At 39.8% G+C, this 23195-nt stretch overlaps 1 protein-coding gene across 2 annotated transcripts in view; it reads right to left on the bottom strand.

The window, feature by feature from the left end:
* LOC127638653 (anoctamin-3-like) overlaps window positions 1-23195 on the bottom strand; it is a 208802-nt gene that overhangs the window by 75257 nt on the left and 110350 nt on the right. For both annotated transcript variants that reach the window (XR_007969884.1, XM_052120275.1), the window contains exons 9-12: window positions 13007-13062; window positions 12738-12859; window positions 4217-4351; window positions 3976-4072 (exon numbers count right to left, since the gene is read on the bottom strand). Coding sequence is in view for 1 of the 2 variants with exons in the window: in XM_052120275.1 (XP_051976235.1) it covers window positions 3976-4072; window positions 4217-4351; window positions 12738-12859; window positions 13007-13062 (410 nt within the window). In the remaining variant the exon portion in view is untranslated. The remainder of the gene's footprint in view (window positions 1-3975; window positions 4073-4216; window positions 4352-12737; window positions 12860-13006; window positions 13063-23195) is intronic.

Genomic DNA, 23195 nt, shown 5'->3' with positions numbered 1-23195 from the left:
AATGAAAGCATACTGCAGAGTGGGTTCCCTACAATCAGCATTGGGGATCTTGGATGGCCTTTCCAATGAAGCTAACCTGAAACTAAATAATCCAGAAAGTGAATTCAGAAAGTACAGAGCACTTGACGGACTGTATTGAAGAAACTATGAATATGGACTTCCCAAAGATGAATACGAGGCAAGATTCAGACAAAGAAGAGCAGCAAGCACAAAAACAAGAACCCGAGGAAGAAGAAGATCAGCAGGAACCGGCTACAGAATCTGAGGAAAGAGAAGAGGAAGTAGAAGAGGGACAAGCGAAAGTAGGGGAAGAGCACGCTGTGGCAGAAAGAGGGATTGAAGTAAGTGCCGCAGTAGAGCAGGAAAGCATAGAAAGTGAGACGGAAGTACATGTCACAGAGGAACAGGACCAGGAAGGTGAAGAAGGAGAAAGACAAGAAGAAAGTGATCGTCCTGCTGAAACAGATACAGAAACAACTGAAGGACATGAAGCAGGCCAACAATTGCAGTCATTCAATGAAGCGTTGTGGGACATGGAGAAAAGAATGGAAGCTCAAGGAGGTACTAGTGTGGATAATGATCTTACTAACATATTTGGGACAGGTATTGCCTCCCATACAGGGCCTACCGGAGAGGAAATCCAGGAAGGCCCAGACTCCCCAGGCGAGGGACCATCACAACGACCATGGTATGATGAATTTCCTACAATTGACATCTCAGACCTTCAATATTATTCCCCCGAATGAGCAGAGACTAGATAACATAGCACGAGAAATCAGAAAGTAGCGAACGCCTGGATCACTAAACAAAGGTGAACCCGAAAAGCAAAGAATCTGGATAAGCAATTTGGCTAAGCAGAACAAACCGAAGAATCCGCCTCAAAAGACACCTGTCAAAATAATCACCCAAAGACTGAAAAAGCCAATAAATTTAGAAAATGATATGGAACCCATAGAGTCAGCAGGAACAGAGGAACTATTACAATATGAAAATCAAAATGACTGGTATAAATGGGCCAGATATACAGCTAAGCAAGCAAAAATGACAAACTGTGTAATGTGCTCACCCACTCCATTGAAAAAATTTGTAGTAGTCCCAAATCAGTATGATTATAAGCATTGCGCTGAGTATTATGACAAAAAATTGTGGTAAAACAGGGAGAACAGTGTACTGCCCAGCAGAATGTTTGGCATTCTTGGGTCATCCGGAATATGATAAATATTATAAGATGATAGGGTGGGGAGATGAATGCAAAAAATTAGACGTATGTGTGGATAATGAGAAAAAAGAAAGCCCATTATCATATAAAATAAATTGTCAACTGGTGTATGAATGCTTTAACAAAACTAAAGGAAAAACGAATGTAGGACAATTTAAGGGCAATTGTGCAGTAATATGGCATTTAGATGATGAAATGTTTTTTTTTAATAATAATGTGATTAGGTTTAGATTTAGATTGCTGTATATACATACATACCAAATAATACATCCCCAGAAGGAACTTTTACCCAGGCGATGAGGAAACTGCATGACCTGAGAAAGGAAGTTAAATCTAATGTAGGGAGAGATCAGCGGTTTGGGCAATGGTTTGATCTTTTTGGTTCATGGAAGTTGGGGCTAATGAAAATAGGTATAATAGTAGCTATGGGACTGACCCTATTTGCATAATTGTTATGTTGTATTATACCCATTCTGAGATCAATTATGACTAGAACGGAGGCTAAGCAAATGGTAGCCGTATCAATGATGACAACGCAAACAAGTGTAGCAACCAGACAATATACCATTGGGGCAGGATTGGATGAACTTGATGAGATTTACTGAGAAGCAATCAAGAAAATAACAATGTAAGGGGAATTTTATTTTTGAACACTTTTCTCATGTTTTTGATAGTAAGGGAGACAGCAAGACTATTGTACTTTCATTTTACATAACAAAATAGGTAGCATCTCAAGAAAGGAGTTAGAGGGTGTTTTGTTTGTTATTTTTGACATATTATCAATGTAACCAATTACTTATTACTTATTGGTGAAGTATATCTTTAGTACACTGTGTCTAACCAAATAGAAGTACCATTTTTGATAATTATGGTTCCATATAATGTATATGTGAAGTTATTGCCAAGAGAAGACATATAAGAGCTATATTTGAAGACAGGAGCGACGAGCACCTCAGTGCTTGGCTGCAAGAGCAAATAGACTCAACTGGTGGTTTAAAAACTCGCTGTCTGCTCCAACACACCACCAGATAGCGCTCCAGGCTACCGGAATTGTCTGTGAGTTCCTCTGGCAACGAAGGATAAATATTACTATTTTACTTTTAATAGTGTTTTGTTAAAGCATATATATATATATATATATATATATCTTCTACTCAATGGATAATCAATTGTACTCTACATCACGCAAGGCTTCACATTTGCATGCACATGCTTATTACAAATTAGTTGATTTTTGTCACCCACCCCCAGGCACAGCGCTAGCTAGAGGACTGGGATCTTTTACTCCTTCCTAGTTAAGTGTGGATGGAGAGGTTTGGTCCCAAGTTCTGCAGACTGCAGCCCCATAAAAATGGCATTGGATAGTGGACTGAGTGGCCTACTTTGGCTACATGATGAAATGGGACAGGCTAGCTTGTGTGACTGCACTCTGGTTTGAGGGAAATAGAGTGTGAGACTTTTTAAAGTCTCAGAGGTGGGAATATATTAGTATATTTTTCAATATTCTAGTATGTTTCTTATATATCAAAATACATATGAGTTTCCTGGCCTTTGTGTGACCCAGGAGAGAGCATATGAGGTTACTAAAAGTGTTGATGCTGCAGAGGCCACAAAGAGCACCCAGCTGTAACAAAATAATGAGACTAAGGACCTTGAAGATAGACTAAAGCCAAGTTTCTACCAGTAAAAAGATATCAAAAGGCTCTGTGAGATAATGGTGGCAAATAGTATCCATTGGTTACAAAAATAACAAAGGGGCACAGAAATGACGGACAGCTGGCCGGTCATTTCAGAACGGACAGCCAGAACGGACAGCTGGCCGGTCTCATGTTTGTTGGTGTTCAATAAACTACAATTTTGGCATCTGGAACTCAAGACTCCGAGAGTTTTCTTACAACTTAGAGAGATTCATCGCGATATTCCATGACACCAGTTACACCCCTTTGTGACAATAGTATTCCTTGATGGCAGTGGCCTCTTTCAGCAGGATAATGTACCCTGGCACACTGCACACATTGTTCGGGAATGGCTTGAGGAAAATGATGAAGAGTTCAAGGTGTTGCCCTGGCCTCCAATTTACCCAGATCTCAATCCGATTGAGCATCTGTGGGATATGCTGGACCAACAAGTTCGATCCACGCTGGCTCCACCTTGCAATTTACAGGACTTGAAGTATCTGCTGCTAATATCTGTGCCAGATACCACAGGACACCTTCAGGGGTCTTTTAGAGTCCATGCCTTGGCAGATTGGTGCTATTTTGGTGGCACGCAGAGGACCAATGGCATATTAGGCAGGGGGTCATAATGTTTTGGCTCATCATTGTATATACTATACTGTAGATATGAATAAAAAAACATTTACGTAAGCATAAAGAACACATATATTGCAACACTATTACATTCCTCAGGTCAATAATGAAGATAAACACTTTTGGTAAATAAACAATTACAATATATATATATATATATATATATATATATATATATATATATATATATATTAGTATTATTATTTATTTATTTTTTATTATTATTATTTTTATTTTATTGTTATACTATTCAAGAGAGAAAGGTTGAGGAATGTTAAAGAGGTGGGGGCATAATAAAAAAAAAATTTATGAAGTAAATGGATGAGGTCCTGGGCCACCAAAGATCCGAGTTATGCATTTAAACAACACCACACCATCACCAAATAAACTTCAAGACACATGGTCTACAGTTATCTGAGGAGACAGTATAAGTTGGATGAACGGTACCTTTGCATAGACACAGCTGTCACTCAGAGTCCAAGAACTGCAGTTGCCTTCACACATAGGGCACATAATAGTGGTGTTGGCCTCACAGATTTCCTTACTGAAACACAAAAGAAAAACAAACATTGCCTGAATCCATTACTGTAATACAGGTGAGTGCAAATTTCATAACAGTTTTTTATGCAAATGAATGGCTCTGGGTTGAGATAACTGATCTTGGTCTCACATACCAGCAAGGACTGACCTGACTTGACTGGAATCCATGGTGAAAAGCCCATAGAGGAAGACGAAGAGTCCGACTAGTGCAGCAGGGATGAGCATTCCAGTGTACCAGCCCAACCATGCGAAATACAGGCCGATCTTCTCACCAAAGTACCGCCTACCAGACAAACAGATAGATGGATCAATGTCCAAGATGATGACAAAAAAATTAAATCGTATAATCGTATAGTTAGAAGTTCTTAAAATAAAGTTTGAAATTTTTTTACTTAATGACTCAATGTCAAGTGGTGTAACCATCAAGTAAAAAGTATAAGATAAAATATTAAAAGAACATTTTTGAATCATTAATTTTATGATGTTTTATTGGGATCATACCATTTGACATTGAAAGCCTTGGCTAATCTTTTCATAAAAAGCTCCAATGAGAGGCGTTCTGACCTTAAAGGGGTCATGAATTGGAAAATCAAACTTACCCTGATATCTTGACATATAAGAGTTCATAGCACTATAAAAACATTGTTAATTTCAGAACCGAAAACTTCTTCGTTAGTCCAAAAAAATACTTTTTTGAAACCAAGGTGCAAAAATGACTTGTTCTCTAATTCCTCCTAACTAAAACATCATAGTGAGGTATTACATCAGCACAGGCCAGCCTCAGCATAAACAGATCAATGACTACTTTATTGTCGACACTGTTTTGGCCCATCCACCAGTCTTGTGGTTAGAGTAGAGAAGTGAGATTATTTTTGGCGCAACAGGAGGTGTCACGATGGCCACGAAGATGTCAAGACGTTGTGCAGTGCCAGGTTGTTGGAATTGCTCCAAAAGGATCCCACCATTAAGAAAGACTTCTAAGCAGGCTTTGCAGAGAGACTTAAATTTAAAGTTGATGCAGTGCCAACTATATTGGTCTCAACAGTGATGTTGCATCAAACAAGTATGTGAATCCATGTTAATTGTTTTGCTTTGTATGTTACAGACAGTTAAAATGTTAAAGAGTATTTTATTTGATCCTAGTAATTTTAGACACTTGTGTATTAGTTTAAATGCACAGGGATCTCAAAGCAGCATACATTTTCTTGTTCTGTTGGCATAATGGCACAATTGACACAGATGCACCTAAAGAGTATTGATATTGATTGACAATCTCTTTCCTTTTTAATGAAAACATGACTCATTATAATGAACAACGTATGTGTTCCCTGTCTGTCGCTCACTTCGACGATGTGTTAAGTGAAGCGACACTAGGGGCTTTCTTGAAGGCCTCGGTTACCTCTGAATTTGAGAAAAGGCCAATGAGAATTTGGCAGACAGAATTTGCATGTCGGATATATGGGTATAAAGGGAGAGAGTCATGCATCTGTTCATTCAGATTTCTTCTTCGTAGCCGAGCGGTTGTGCGGTCAGTGAGCTGAGATCACTTACTGTTCCACTCACCTCTGCAGAGCATATGCTGTTGGATCTACGGCGCATATCATTGGCTTTCTCCTTCTCTGCATGGCAGTGCAGCTTTGCCCCTGGGCACTTCAACAGGGCTGCTAAAAGTGTATTCATAAAAGAGTTTATTTTCTCTAAAAGAACAATTCAGCTGGTGTTGAACTTCCTTTTCAGGACGCATCTTTGTAAAGATGCCCTTCCGCCCCTGTGTAGTTTCTGGATGCAGTCGATTTCTCTCTGCTCCTGACAGTCATAGATGCTGCCTCGATTATCTGGGCCGCGATTACACTGAGGCAGCGTTTGTGGATGGTTCATGTTCTCACTGCGAGAACTTAACCATGGCAACATTGTGGTCGCGGCTTTCCTCCTTAAAGAGGAACGCCACTCCAGCCATCCCTCGTATCGCTCCTGGAGCTGGATGATGAATTTGGTGCTGCATCGGAGAGCGTTCCAGTGTTTGACGGTGAAGAGTCGACTGGACTGCCGCCTTCGGGTCAGCACGCCCAGTCTGTGGCTGACGCCCAGATAGCTGATATGCTTGCCCGGGCTGCCATCAGTGTAGGGTTGGACTGGAACCCTCTATCCTCCCCGCAGCCTTCACAGCTAGACAATTGGTTCCTTGGGTCCAGGCTGTCACCTATGGCTGAACCTGGTCGAGATGCGGGAGGTAGACAAAGCTCACTTTCACAACACCCCCATCTCCCAGCTCGGTCTAATCAGCGACACCATCGACGACTTCGCCCAGCAGTTCTCGGCAGTGAAGAAACAGACGGAAGCCATTTCCCACATCATGCCCCGCCGCCATTCCAGTGCGGCATGTGCTCCGTCTTCTCGCTGAGGGCGTCCTCCTGCGGCTTCCAAATGCCAGGCAGCTCCACTTCAACCTGGGCCCAGCACTCAGCCCCTACTTCGAGCGCCCACAGGAAACGCACACCCCCATCTCCTGAATGTCCTTGAGGACCCGGTAGGCTCCCAAGTGTTCCTGAGACGGATGACCCATAGAGAGAGACGTTTGCTCCAGAGCTGGTAAGCAGACCACTTCATCCCCCGGTGGAGGGCCGGAAGGAGAATCCTTCATTTAAATGATTTCCTTTGCCGCACACCCTTCGGGCTGCAGTACCAACATTCTCAATAAAAGAGCAATTTCCTCATTTCCTGGGTCATCTGGTCCACAAATGTCGTTCTCACAGCAGCCCAGTGCCAAACTCCAGCAGTCCCGGCACCCCGGATGTGGACCCCTCGCCTCCGGACCCACGACTGCTGCCCCCCAGCTGGCCGGTTCTGACGAGTTGAGAGGATGCCTATACAGGACCTCCTCCTCAGTCACTAACCCACCCCCTGCCGGGTGAGCGGAGCAAATTAGTGCTTCGAGTCTTCTCTCAGCACCAAAGCCTCGGGATACAATTTTGCCTCCCGATGCCACACTACCTACTCCATCCCTCTGCGAAGGTACATCAAAAACGATCGTCCCCTTAGTGCCCCTCGCACGGAGCTTGGCCGCCTGGCTCTCACTTTGGAACCCATCGCGCTGGCTGGCCAGGATCATCCGACTCGTCTACATGATTCAGTTTGCCAGGCCCCCGCCCCCTTTCGGCGATGTCCGTTTTATCTCGGTGCACGCCAAAGATGAAAACACCCTACATTCGGAGATCGTGACCCTTTTACTCAAAGACGAAATAGAGCCTGTCCCTCCAGCTGAGATGAAGAAGGGTTTCTACAGCCCTTACTTCATCGTTCCTTACTTCATGTCCCTGTCCCCTTGCGTCTTCACGAAGGTCGCAGAGGCAGCCTTTGCCCCGCTAAGGGAAGTGGGCATCCGCATACTTAATTACCTTGATGACTGGCTCATCCTAGCCCACTCTCAAGAGTCCCTGTGCACCCACAGGGACCAGGTGCTCAGGTACCTCATTTGTCCAGGGCTTCAGGTCAACTGAGAAAAGAGCAAGCTCGCCCGGTTCAGAGCATCGGCATGGAGTTAGACTCAGTCTCAATGACAGCGCACCTCACCAATGAGCGTGTGCAGTTGGTGCTGAAATGCCTCATAAATGCTCTTCTAAAACAATTCCAGAGGCTCCTGTTGCATATGGCATCCTCTGCGGTGTTCGCGCCACTGGCTCATGTCCCGAGATGGGCATGGCACCACGGCATGTACCGTTTGATCATCACCCCCGCCTGCCGCCAGACTTTCAACCCCTGGACAGACCTGTTTTCTGCGGACATGAGTTCCCCTACAGCAGGTGTCCCGACACATTGTGGTTACCACAGATGCCTCTAAACAGGGTTGGGACACCGTGTGCAAAGGGCATGCAGCCGCCAGCTCCTGGATGGGGTCCCAGTTGGGTTGGCACATCAACTGCCTAGAGTTGCTGGCAGTAATCCTTGCCCTGCGGATGTTTCTCCCACTAATATGGGTAAGCACATATTGATTCACTCAGACAGCACCACTACGATAGCATAGGTGGTGTGCGAGACTAGGTGGTAGACTAGCCAAGGTGGTGTGCGCTCTCGTTATATGTCACAACTTGCCCACCATTTCCTCCTTTAGAGCCAGCAGCAACTAAGGTCATAGCACGCCACTCACATCCCGGGCAACCTCAACATGGCAGCAGACGTGCTGTCGCGACAAGGCACCCCCAGGCGGTGCAGCTGATTTGGGAGCAGTTCAGCAAAGCACAGACCTGTTTGCATCACAAGAGACCTCCCACTGCCAGCTCTGGTACTCTATAGCGGAGGCTCCCCTCGGGATGGAGGCACTGGCACACAGCTGGCCCCAGGGGCTGCGAAAAATGCATTTCCCACAATGAGCCTACTTGCACGGGTGCTGTGCAAGGTCACGGAGAACGAGGAACAAGTCACTCTGGTGGCTGACCCACACGGACTTGGTTTTCGGATCTCACGCTCCTCGCGACAGCCCCTCCCTGATGAATTCCCCTGAGGAAGGACCTTCTTTCTCAGGGACGGGGCACTGGAACATCCACCTCTGGCTCCTGGATGGGATGGGATGCGGAAGATCTAAGTGGCCTACCACCTGCTGTCGTAGACACGATCAACCAAGCCAGAGCTCCCTCTACCAGGCAACTTTACACCCTAAAGTGGCCCTAAAGTTTGCAAATTGGTGTTCTTCCCACAATGATGTGATTGAATAGGGACCCCTAGTGTCACTCGACACAACGTTGAAGTGAGTGACAGATGGGGAACGTCTATGTTCCTGTCTGCCAAATTCTCATTGGCCTTTTCTCAAGTTCAGTTGTAACCGAGGCCTTGAAGAAAGTCCCCTAGTGTCGCTTCACTCGACACAACGTCTCATTGCCTCCATCAAGGAATAGAGGTTACAACAGTAACCTAGATGTATGTCACTACACTGAATATATGATGAAAGATGATTATATGATGAACGACAGTGTGATAAACACCGGTGAATGTATCCTGTATACGTTTACATGTTGCACAGTAAGTGTATCCTTTCACAGTTATAAACATGATAGCACCATGTATTTACACTTTATTTGGCACTGTCATGCATTACTCAGCATTTGTAAAACAAAGAAATGTTTCACCGTTGGAAAATGCCCCGACTATGTAACAAGATAAACACTGTTGTGTCACGTCTTGGTTTAAACAAAAATAAAAGTAATACCTATTACACAAATAGACAAGTAAATTACAGTGATCACTTAACATGCTGTCACAGACTGCAGTATCCATGGTGATTGTGAAGGGGGTTAATTCGGGATCAGACTCTGGTCAGCATGAATGGATGAATTCATCCAGTTGTCATTCTTTTAACCATCCGATGTTTTCAAAACAACACATGCAAAGATGTTACCAAATCACAACAGTGGGTGTTTACTCTGAAGTCTTCAAGAACACACACACACAAAAAAAAAAAAAAAAAAAAATCACACTAACATTATAAGTGGACCTAAAGGAACAATTCATGACACCTTTAACACACAGTGGTGGGGTCTAGTGGGGTCGACTCTGTGATGTAACTTCCTGTTTTGTGCCTTTTATATATATATATATATAAATGTTGGTTACATCACATTGACTTTTGCAGAAAATGTATTATAATATTTTCACATTTGAACCGAAAGAACTTCACTAATTATCTATAAAAATTGTAAGAAATAATAATAAAAGATTAAGACAAACAAAATGTTATAGAAATACAAATATGTTTTGGAATAAATGAATCGATTCAGACAAAGAAAAAAAAAGGGTACAATGTCATTGTTCCAGGTCCTGGACATACTGTAGATACATTTTAACAAATGCTAATCTAGAAAAATGTGCTGCATATGGTTACATCTAAATTATTACATTAGTTTACAAGAAAAAAAAATATATTCTGGGTTTAATACAAGTTAAGGTATAAAGGCATGTTTATTGTCACAAAACTAATTTAGAATACTCCCTAATTTTCTCAAAAATAAATATACCAATAAAAAAAAAAACAATCAATGTCACATTGGGGCACAGGAATGGATATGACAAGACCAGTTTTTGGGGAAGGCAGAGAGGTAAAGATTATAATTTTATAAAAGCATTTACATTAAATCTTCTGTTAAAACTCAATTATCATTTGAGCAGTAAAGATGATTAATTGTCGTTTTATGGTTGTTTTAGGGGTTTTAGGGTTTACAACATTACATTGTAAAAGTCTATAGTAGAAAATAAGCCAGTTTTCTTTTTAAATTTTTTTCAATTGTATCTGGATTTCAGAACTCTTTTTTTTTGTATCACTTTAGTTGTAATAGATATCAGTCCACTTTTCAAAAACACAGTTATTTTTTTGGAACTTAAATATTATTGTAATTTAATAATAATAAAATAATAATAATCATTATTTTTATTATAAATATTATACATGTATTATACAATATTAATGTTTTTCAGTAGTAATTTCTTAACTTTGAAACCCTGGTGCTTTTATTTTGACAGAAAATTCCAGGAAGACAGTGACTATAGAGTGTCTGTTTGTGAGCTATAACTATAGTTCACAATTGTTAAAAACACTTTTCACTCAAGATCTGGAGAATTGCTCCTCCGGTTACGATATCAATGCATGATATAAGCAAACCAAATTATCGAGCATCTACACCTGAGTAGTTGTTCATATGGAGTGTTCACATATTGCGTGCCGCTCTGAGAGCTAAAAACAGCAGTGCGTCATCAGCCAGTTTGCTATGTGTGTGTGTGTGTGATGCTGTGCATGCAGACTTTTTTAATTAAATGCAGATTCAAAAAAGCTTATGTCTTCAAGAAACTTTAAATAACATGCATGAGTCATATGGACTACTTTAATGGTGCTTTTAATGTTCTTTTATGCCATTTTTAGAGTTTGATGGTAACAACCACAGTTTAACACACAGTATCGGATTTGAATGGGGTCCATTGGACCGATACCCGATCCCATTAAAAACATCAGTATCTGAGCCAATACAGGTCCAGGTATTGGTGCATCTCAAGTTAATACACATATTGTTTATATCTTGTAACTACATTTTGATACAGTGAGTATTTTAATGTTTACGGATTAGCTCCATTCACTTCCATTGTAAGGGCCTCACTGTAACCCAGATTTTTACTTGTTTTAAAGAAAAGGATGAGTCACAATTATTTTTGTGGTAATCAATATTATGCCTCAGATGCTGTCGATTGAGTTTAACTTGTTTTGAACCCAGAATATTCCTTTAATGGTTAGGCCAGCAAGAAATAGCTCCATAAGCTAATTATTGCAGGTTACCACATTTTACAGTGTGGATTTGTAGGCACAAATAATTGAGGTGAATAAACAGCTTCTGTAATTAACTTGAAAATATAAAGGTCAGTTACATTATTCTATAAATATAGGGTGACCTTATATAATATAACACTTAGATGGATGAAGTTGCTGTGGACCAGCTTACCATTTCCATTGCTTTTCAGTCTCCACTTTAAAAGTCAATTGATCTAATTCAGCTTTAATAAACATTTGTTGTTAACCTGAGACAGCATTTCTTCTCATGTATTTGAGTACAGCTTTGATTTACCCCAGAGAGTCACCCACAACTATAAATTGAACTATATTTAGCTAAAAATTTATCAGCCAATTGGTAGAAGTAGTGTAATCCTGCAGATATGCATGAGTTAGTGTGATTAAATCTGCTCTCACACAACAAATGTTTATTTTTAGGATTTGACTTGAGCTTCCAAGAGCTGCTAAGCCTTTCAGAAACAAAGAGTTTTGAAAGAAGCCTCAAACATACAGACTGTAAGCTGTCGTGAAAACATGAATCTGAATGAATTCAAACTGATTTGGTTTAAGCTGTCACTGTGAGGACCTCAGAGCAGTGGTAGAATGTCACCTGGTCCAATGAGTCCCATTTTCTTTTACATCACGTGGACGGCCGTGTACGTGTGCGCCGTTTACCTGGGGAAGTGATCGCAAAAGAATACACTGTGGGAAGACGACAAGCCGGTGGAGGGAGTGTGATGCTCCGGACAATGTTCTGCTGGGAAACCCTGTGTCCAGACATTCATGTGGATGTCAGTTTGACTCATACAACCTACCTAAACATCACTGCCGACCAGGTACACCCCTTCATGACAATGGTATTACCTGATGGCAGTGGCCTCTTTCAGCAGGATAATGCAACATGTCACACTGCACACATTGTTCGGGAATGGTTTGAGGAACATGATGAAGAGTTCAAGTGGTGCCCTGGCCTCCAAGTTCCCCAGATCTCAATCCAAATGAGCATCACAGCAAGTTTGATCCACAGCGCTTCACCTTGCAAGAGGACATGAAGAATCTGTTGCTAATGTCTTGGTGCCAGATACCACAGGACAGCTTCAGGGGTCTTTGTAGAGTCCAAACCTCAGCTGGTCGGTGCTGTTTTGGTGGCACGTGGAGGACCAACAGCATTTAAGACAGGTTGTCATAATGTTTTGGCTCATCAGTGTATATACTATCTATATTTGCATGACCTGGACATGTCACCCACATATGCCATGAATGTTTTAAGGGAAGTTTTGTGACTGATATTTTTATATCCCAGATAATACTGTGCATGCGTGCGTGCATGCATGTGTGTGTGTGTGTGTGTGTGTGTGTTGCTCACCGTATGAGGTCTAATGGCTGATATTTGTACCAGATTCCCCAGCGCGCCCATCTTTCATATAGAAGGTGTCTGTGGTTTTGAGCACCATGGGTCTTTATCGGGTGTCTGCTTTTGTAACTCCCCTACAAACACAACATAGTTTCTATTTCATATTTCATATTTCTAATGCATAAAAACTCTATGAACACTTCAACAGGAAGAGTGCTGAGATAAAGCACTGACTCTTGAATAGTAATTGATGACTACTGTGTTGATTTCACTCATCTTACCTCATGTGGAGGAAACGCTGCTTCATATGTGCTGTTGCCAAGTAACCGATTGATACCTGCCGAAAGAAATGAATTTATTTTACTTCACTCTTGGCATCTATTTAACACATACTGGCACATAAATTTCAGTGTTTATGTAATATGTATGTTACAGGTTAACGATGCTGTTCTGAGATTAGAGCACGATGACATGAGTATCAAACACTTCTTATAGTTGAGATCAGTGGATTTCAACAGGTTTGCTTCAGGACTAGGATTTGACATCAAGTGCGTAATTCCACATATAACTTCACAGAAAACATTCGGCAACAACACAGTCACCAAAAAATAGAAAGAAATACCAAAAGAGACACAAGAACATAAAGACACAACAACAAAGAGAAAATAAAGAGACAACACTAGTCGTTTTGGATTGTAAAATCTCATAACTTCTGGGCCACTTATGGTCAGGGTGGGAATTTCTCTTCAAAACCATTTTTGCCAAACAAACACAGTGAATGGTGAATGCCCTTTTTTTCTTTTTTTTTTTCAAATATATGAAATAACAAATCAATCCTAAGTTCAGTAATGAAGCTTTGCATGGTGCAACTGATAAATCCTTTGACATATAATCAACTTACATTGAAATTGCTTCAGTTGTTTGCAGGTAAGTCAGTTTCACTGCAACATACTACAAGAGTTTTTCTCTCTGAAACCCTCCACCTCCACAGCACCACTGTCTACATCTGCTTCAATGGGATTGTATGTACTGTGTGTCTAATTGTGCGACTGATTTACTATATTGTCATATCCATTATAACACCATAAATATCATGACTGAACTATATTTCTAAAAAACAAAAAAAAACTTGGGACAGAATGAAAGAGAGCATAGTTTTAGATTTCTTGGACTTAAATGTGTACTCGATCTCTTTATAGTCCACTTTAGGGTCTCAGTCCACTTTCCATTCACACTTCAGTTATTTGCCCTGGTTCTTGGGCAAATGAATGCCCAATTTTACCAGCTACTTAGATTTTTTTACCAACCACTTAGATTTTTCATACACAAGCATGTATACACTGATGATCCAAAACATTATGACCACCTGCCTAATATACTGCTGGTTCTCCGTGTGCCACCAAAACAGTTTTGACCCCCAGTGGCATTGACTCTACAAGACCCCTGAAGGTGTCCTGTGGTATCTGGCACCAAGACATTAGCAGCAGATTCTTCAAGTCCTGTAAGTTGTGAGGTGGAGCCGCCATGGATCGGACTTGTTGCAGCATATCCCACAGATGCTCAATCAGATTGAAATCTGGGGAATTTGGAGGCCACGGCAACACCTTGAACTCATCATCATGTTCCTAAACCATTCCTGAACATTGTGTGCAGTGTGGCAATGGACATTATTATGCTGAAAGAGGCCAATGCATTCAAGGAATACCATTGCCATAAAGGGGTATACCTGGTCTGCAACAATGTTAAGGTAGGTGGAATGTGTCAAATTTATGGCCAGGGTTTCCCAGCAGAACATTGCCCAGAGCATCACACTCCCTCCACTGTCTTGTCGTCTTCCCACAGTGAATCCTGGTGCCATCACTTCCCCAGGTAAATGGCACACATGTACATGACCGTCCATGTAATATAAAAGAAAATAGGACTCATCGGACAAGGCGATCTTCATCCACTACTCCAAGGTTCAGGCATGTGGCCTTATTAAGAGATGATCAACGTTTTTCCCATCACCTGTGAATGGTCATAATATTTTGGCTCATCAGTGCATAACTCTGATGGTAACATAAGGGAGACTGGTGTTGTTACACTTTTGTTTACTTCTTTTCAAGGTAGGTTTATTTTTGAACATCAATACCTTTATAGACAAACGCCTTAAAGTCTACAAAAAGCCTAGTAAACATTTCCACCATTAATGCCCAGGAATAAAAATGTAGTTCATTGAACACACCTTTACGTTTAGTAACAACATGTGCCAATAGTGGGCATACAGTATCATAGCAATCTGAAACAGACCTAGACAGCTTTTCTTTTATCTGTTCTACAAAATATAATCACGTGTTACTCAAGCTACTAAGCAACAGCATTTCCAATCCGAGCGGTTTTTCAGGTCACCCAACACCCTTGCCAGACAAATTAGAGGTAAATGACCCACCACTCAAGGCACTCTCGCATATGACTTGTAGCGGGTAGTAATTTCCTGCAACAAGACATCAATTTGGACTCAAGCATGAATCTTGTTACATTGCCTAAAGTGTCTTGTTTATTTTCATTGTCTCTTCAACGGTCACAGAAACACATAATTAATGTTTTAAATGTATTCTACATAAATAACATTATTAAAGAAATGTGTTTAACCTGTAATGTACTGAAAAGTAATAAACTTAATTGTAAGTTTAATTTCAAATGTAATCTGATTACAATAATTTTTGACATAATATTATTCGATTACAGTAATTAATTGCTCTGTAATCAGATAACACCCAACACTGATTCTATTACAGTTATTTTTAACTGTAATAAAGTATAAATGACTGAATTACAGTAATAAGAATCACCTTTGAGAATATTGAGAATTACAGACAAACTCAAAAATAAAATGTCCTGACACATTACAGTAATGATAATTTAGGGGGAAAATATGCTTCATTGTACAAGAAATAATGTGACACTGCAGAAAACAGGCTTCACTATGGAAGATGGATCCCGCCATGTGATAAAAAACTAAATTAGTAATTCTGACTTTTTATATCTTAATTGTAATTTTTTGCTATTGCAAGATATAAACTCAATACTGTTTGATAAAAACCCTGAATTGTGACTTTATATGTTGTAATATAGATTTTATAACTCGCAATTGAGTGAACATTTTTTGCAATTGTGACTTTATTTCGTTCAATTTCGACATTACAACTCGCATTTGCAAGATATAAAGTTGCAATTGTGACTTTATATTTGCATGTGCAGTGGCATTTCTCATCATTGTGTCAGGTTCTCTTGATACGACAATCTTACAAATATATCATTAAGTTAAAGAGTATATAACCATACTATACGGGCATAAAACATTTGACTTAAAACAGTCAACGTTTGCTGTAGCTACAGAATAAAGACTGCAAACGCTCGGATGCGTTTTCATTGACAGGCTTACGCAAGGGACCGTCTTAAAATTCCACCCACTGCACTAAAAACATATATATAGCCTGAAGGTTGTAGTAAGCAGTGGATAGTCTGACTTACTACATGCCATATTTTTCCCAATATGTGCAATTATATGTATAGTTATCTATTATTTTAGGGACCAAAGAAAATAAAAAATAATTGCTCAATTTCATTAATGCCACTTTCACATTCCAAAGGTTGTTCCATGTGATGCATGACAAACTACATGTCATTTTTCCCAATGTTTCATTATATGGATACAGTTACAGTATACATATACAGTACTGACGGAAAAAAAAAAAAAGCTTAAATTTACTGAAACTATATTTTCACATAGCATAGATTGTAGTAAGTTCCAGTGGATAGACTGACTGCTACATGTGAGATTATTTCAGTGTTTCTAATGATTTTAGAAAAAACTAAATCACTAAAATTGTCATGTTTTGTAGTGATGAGGCTAGAGAGAGCAGGATCTGAATGCAGCAATCCTTTAATCCACAATCAAAAGAAGACGAGAATCCATAGAAGATGACGATGAAGGTAACAAAACTACACAGTCGCTTGTGGTAAAATTAACCATGCAACAGCAACCAAGGACTGACTATCATGGAACAAAACTAGAGGGTATTTCTACAAAAAGGTGCTAATGAGGGAATGGAGAATAGGTGAGGGAGATGCGGAAAGATGGCTGTGATGAGGGCAGTGCATCTCGCAACTACAATAAATAAAGTAGAAATTGAGGGAGTCAAAATTGAGAGATTTTATCATGCAGTCGTGGGTTTTTAGCATGCAATTGTAACTTAATATGTAGAAAAATAAAGTTGCATAAGCAAATTTATATCTAGCAATTGTGGGAAAAAAAACACTCACAATTGTGATATAACAAGTCATTTATTTTTTTATTGCATGGCAGGATACATTTTCCATACTTAACTTTCTTTATGCAAAATATAATTTCTCATTTTGTTTTCTTTTGACTTTTGGGAGATTCCCCCAAAAACAATGAAAAATGTCGCAGAGCTAAGTAACAGTTCCTCTTTGTGCCAAACAGAGGGCAAATCTTTTAATTTGCTGATGCATTGGTGTATATTTTGGTATCATATAGGGATATTATGCTTTTTGGGCCTTCAATGTCCCTAAAGAGACTGTAGCTCACTGTACGCACCTTCTCATGAACTGTCAGACTGGCCCATGAGGAGGCGCTCTTGATGGCCATAATAATTAAGCAGATACAGACAACAGGACAGAGCTGCAGAGAGATGGACAGCATGTGACTTGCAGAGACACGCAAAGACACACTCACACATGAGGGACGATGACTGATGGGCTGTTACGCTTCGGTCATGTTATAATACGCTTAGTGCTGATCCTAATGAGCGCAGTTTTAAGGCTTGATGAGTTTAAATACTAGAGGGTAAACAAACCTTCTAGTACTGTACAAATGAATGGATGAAAGCATGAATGTCCGTTTGTCTTTGTAGACCTGTTCAGGAACATAGGTGACATGTTCTTTAATGCCTTCCAGTGTTGTTTCACTCATATTGACGTGGACGTTCTCCACCTTTATGTAACTGTACACTGAATGTTGAGTGCTTTGTTTTATGCTGCTGGTGCTTCATTCATTAAATTGTGAGATTTCATCACAACAACTGGAGAAAAACTATGCCCTTTCCGTTAACATGAATGTTTAGTTCTCATACTGGTATATGTCCACTTCATTATGTTCAAGACTTCATGAAATGGTATGGTACCTATAGTTCACATCACACCCAGCAAAACCACTCAAAGCTATTTCCTTTCAACCGATGGTGGAATTAAAATAAATAAATCAAGTTTCAACATTTATTTGACACAATTTGCTCATATAGGCGTCATTTGCGGTGGGGATGTCATGTCCCCACCACTTTTTTAAATAGCTTGTGTCAGGGATGTCTGTTGCAGAGGAAACATCTTCAGTTCTTGAGCAGTTTTTTTTTTTTTTTTGTCTGTAATTCTTCAGCAGAAGTTTTACTTTTGTTCATGTGTGTTGTAATGAGTGGTGATCTGGAATTTGCTATTACGACATGTCATTGTGGCTGCTATCATTGGCGTTGAATGATGCGCATTCAACTCGTTCCTCTCTTCCGCAGCTTGCTAAGGGATCCAATGAAATCCCAAAACAAAACTGCTAACAAATGTGTTCCTTGTCATGATTCACAGAAATGCATGTGCAATCTTGGTAAATAAAATAAATATATATATATTTAGTGCTGTCGATATAACACATTAATTCAATGCAATTAATCAATGCAATTTACACAATTAATCATGGCTGTGATAACGAATATTCCTTCCATGTAAGCAATTCAAGCATGAAGTAGCACCTGTTTTCTCCAGGAGGCAGAAATGGCACTTTTCCACAGCACGTTACGGTTCGACTCGACTCACCTCAACTCGACTCGCTTTACTTTTCTGAGCTTGCATTTCCACTGCAGTTTAGTGCCATCTCAACCTGGGTGGCATTATAGGCTGATCGTCATAGTTGCGCCGCCTCTACTGCCATAACATTATATTAAACAAGACACAAACTGACCAAAACAATAACACGACCACTAGCTGTTAGCTACTAGCTAATTCTGCTGCATAAAGCAGTTGTTGCATGGCGATTTTACACAAGTGTAACAGTTATATTGGCCTGGTTGTTTAGAAGCAAGCTTCCAGTAGCTGGTCAACTAAATAAAGTGAAGCTTTCAAGCAGAATATAGAGTTGAAGTACAATCCTCCATCGTGGACTACAGCCATGGCTGAGTTCAAGGCACTTTCCCTCCCAGTGCTTGCCGGTCTAGATAGTGTCCATTTGGTTGAACAACTTCCACTTTTCCTTGATGGTTCTGTAGTCACTTCTAAGTTTTTTTTACTTTTCCCTACACTGTTGGTAAGTCCAGTGGTAGCCGTGTGCGGCCAACAGCTGAGACATGTCCTGAAAAACTTTTTCGTTTCACTCATCGCTAAAGAGTGGATCGTCTGCACCTCGTTTATTGACCATGGCGTTGTTTTGCGCTTTCTTTTTTCACAATTCGAAAGTCGCGTGAACAAATGATACTGTTATCGCTGTTGCTAACTTTAAAACTAGCAGGTTGATGTCGCGTGTCGGAAACCCAGTGACGGTGGTAGTGATGATTCTCCCTGAACAATCAGTGATCTTGATTTTGACATCACATTTATTATTGCCTCAGCTCGCTTGGAACCTCGACCGAGGTGGTACTAAAAAAGTATCAGGTACCAGGTACTATCCACAGTGGAAAACTCCAAAAAATTAAGCAGAATCGAGTTGAGTCGAGTTGTACCATGCTGTGGAAAAGGCCCATAAGTGAAACTCGCTGTATAGGCAATGCACAGCTTACACAGAGAACAAACCACACTTACTGAGAGCAGACATATGATGAGAACATGTTCTTGCATTCAAACACAGCTTGATGGAGTGCAAATCCGAAAGCAAGGATCTCAAGACGTGTTTATCTAAAGGCGGGTGCACACTGTGAGATTTTGGCCACAATTCTGCCTTCTGAGACAAATTTCAGGAATCCTAAAGGATTTCTCTCATCGCAGGGCAAAATCAGCAATCTTACAACGTTCAGTTTGACATGTTCACAAACGGCTGATTAATATTCTTTGCGATGATCTTCAGCCTCCGACGAAGTTTGGGCAGTATCGGAAATTTAGCATCGTAGCCGTATAGTGTGACTGCTATTACGATGGACAGATGAGATATTCCGCTCTTCTCACGCACCCGAAAGAAACCTGCCCCGCGTTTGCACCATCGCAACATTTCTGCCCAGTTATCACTCCACTCATGCACTTTCAATGTTGTTTCTTCTTTTCATTTTATATAAAAAGTTTTAATAAATAAATAACAGAAAATACTTGGAGATAAGTGTAACATGTCAGGAATATGAAAGATGTATTCTCCGAATTAAATAAATACAGAGCTTAGGCTACAAAATGATAACATATTTTCTTGGGGTTTTTTTCTTCACATTTATCATGCATTTTCATTACAATGTTATTTTAATTACTATTTAATAACTAAATTACTAAATTTACTTTAAACATCTGTAAACTTAAGTTAAGATTCACACCACTACAATTTTATTTATAAATAAATAAAATAAAATAGATTGAATAGTTTATACTGTTAAGTATTTTTTTGGATGTTTAATCCAAATCAGCAAATACAGTTGATACAATTATAAAAATCTATGTCATGTTTGTGCATCATCCATAGGGAATTTGCAAGCGTGATATATTATCAGCCTATATGAATTTTCTAAATTTTGCATGGCCTAAAAACCTAAAAGAGGAGAAAGATGTTCTATAACCCACCTTTTTGGTTTTCTCCAATTGAACGGAGAAGTTTGTCATTTTTTGGGCCACAAGTCTTTATTTCCACAATGAATATTTGCTTGTGCTATTACTGTAGGCTACCTCCCGCACTCACGTTCATTCTCAACATGGCTTATTTGACAAAATCCATCTTTCTTGTAAATGTTATCATATGCTCGTGATGGAGTGGGATTGGAACAATGAAAATTTCTGATGTCCCGACTTTCAGAGAGAGAGAGAAAATGCTCCTCTGTGGTGGGCAAATTTCGCCATTTCGCTTCTATTCCGCAACACTCCCGTATCGTGAGTCACGTTCACTGATCGGGAGGTTTGGGACCACAGTTGGCTACGATGTATATCATGCAGTCTGACATAATGTTGCACAGTGTGCCATGGCGATATCAATGCATTCATATCGTACAGTCTGACAAGCAACAATCGTAATGGACTATTATAAATCGTACAGTGTGCACCCGCCTTAAGTTTTAAACCTTTTTTAAACATTTAACTTGACACAGCAACTTAAAAACTGTATGTTTATGATGCAACGAAATGCTCCAAAAGCGTCCATCTGATGCAGGTGTACATTGATGCATCCTTATTCAAGCCCTCATAATAAATCTCAGATTGATGAATTCAGTTGCTAAATGGATTGCTTTTTAATTTTATGTATTATTATTTTAGATATTTTATTTGTAATTCTTTAATCATTATATATTGAATTATTGTTATTTGAGGGGCTTTCTCAGCATTTATGTATACGATTTGATCAATTAATCAGCATATCATGTAATTAGTTTGATTAAAAACTAGTTTGATTGACAGCCCTCATTTTTTTATTTTCAATTAGACAAGAACCCGGGAAACCCTACTTGATGGGAACATTTTACCACTAAACCAATCAATCATGCATGTTACTCTTTGCAGATCCATGCATTTATCCACTGACTTACAATACCAGGATCAACAGTGGTAGATGTTGGGAAGATATTGAATTAAATATGTCAAATATGAGCACTTGAAATATCAGAAAAAGGTACTCAGGTAGTATTTATCAAAACAGTAAAAAAAAGGGAGGCGTAGCCTATTACAGTTTAATGATATACATCATCCATTTGCATTGCATAAATTAATATGGAATGAGCAATCCATTTTTTTCACAGATGTTTCCATATCATAAAATTGTTAGATGGGAGGCAAGCTAAAATTTGATGCCTCTATTTAATCGATTTGAAAATCTGTTTGTTGATTGGTTGGTCTCTATGGCAATAAAAGTTGTATCTTTTTGTACAAGCCATAAACTAAACAGCCATAAATCTAAACAAACAACAAGAAGATATATAGACAGTGGCAGAGCTAGGGCATGGCCAGGGGTGGCCGTGGCCACCATGGACTAAAGCCTGGCCACCCCATTCGCAACTGCCTCTTTGGTCATTTTTTTGTCTTGGGCACAATTTCGTTTTTAGAGGTGGAACTGTCTCTGTACAACCGCAACACACAGGAGTCTTAATATGTGCGCACACCAAGGTTGCCGCGCCTCTCTGTCCATAGTGTCTTTTATGTGACGCTTTCTACGTTTCACTGTAGTTTCCTGGCGAAGTTAACACTAGATGTGCTACAATAACTGTGCGTTATAATCACTTCACAGGTACTATGGCTGTTTGTAACTTCATAAACACTTATTTTTCACTCTATTATTCACACACTGCTATCTTATTATATCAAAAAACTATTACTGTAACACATCGTTTGAAAAACTAGACATTTTAAGGCTTGTATTACAGACCCACCTACATTTACACACTTATTCCAACATGATTAGCTTGCGTGGTAGCTCATTTTTGAAGAGTGCTGAACGTTGGACTCGGAGTCCCAGCCTAGAGCCCAGCCAAGAACACTCAAAACATGTGAAAGTGAAGTGATTTGAAAGTGTCAGAGAAGTGACACGAAATGATGTGGTTGCTTTAGAAAATGTGCTTTTCATGTCAAATTAGATTTATTTTTATTTGATTTAATTGGTTAGGTTTAGGTGTTGGTTTAGGGTAAGGATGTCTATTTTGTTCACCTGTCATTTATCTTTTAACACACTACTGGTACAGGTTTAGCTTCAAGTCTTTGGTTAAGGAGCTATGCTTTATTTAAACATCCATCTAAAAACAAACCTCCACTGGACATTTCACTACAGGAAACTGCAGCGAAACGTGTAATGAGGCACATCATTTTGGTTTGCAAAACTTTTGTCATGGTCACATAACACTTATGAGATCAGGCTGAAAAATGTACTTGTTGGCTAAATACCTATCCAAACATTTCCTAGTTTAGGAAAAAAAGGGAAAAAAAACAAATTTATTAACTAAAGTATATCTCGTTTCCGGCAGCTGTTTTGGATTCTCTGGCGGGACACTGCCTTGTGTTGCAGGGATTTATGTAGGATTTGGAGTTCTTCTCAGAATTTGATGTAGTCTGAGTGAGTGGGGTTGCGGGGAGGTGGTGGTGTGTATGTGTGTGGGGGGTCACTGGTATTAATCTAATAACATTAAAATCCCACTTGCAAGAACAGCTTTAATCAGCAGAGAAACGCAAGAGCATACAGATAAGAGTGCCAAATAAGGCCACAAGCGTGACATAAACAATAAGAGGACTAAAAGTCGATTAGGAAAAAGTCGTTCAAAA

This window comes from Xyrauchen texanus, chromosome 46 (assembly GCF_025860055.1).
Source record: "Xyrauchen texanus isolate HMW12.3.18 chromosome 46, RBS_HiC_50CHRs, whole genome shotgun sequence".
In the NCBI taxonomy this organism is placed as follows: domain Eukaryota; kingdom Metazoa; phylum Chordata; class Actinopteri; order Cypriniformes; family Catostomidae; genus Xyrauchen; species Xyrauchen texanus.
The sequence above is the reverse complement of the archived record's forward strand: the minus strand, read 5'-3'. Positions and strand labels throughout refer to the sequence as shown.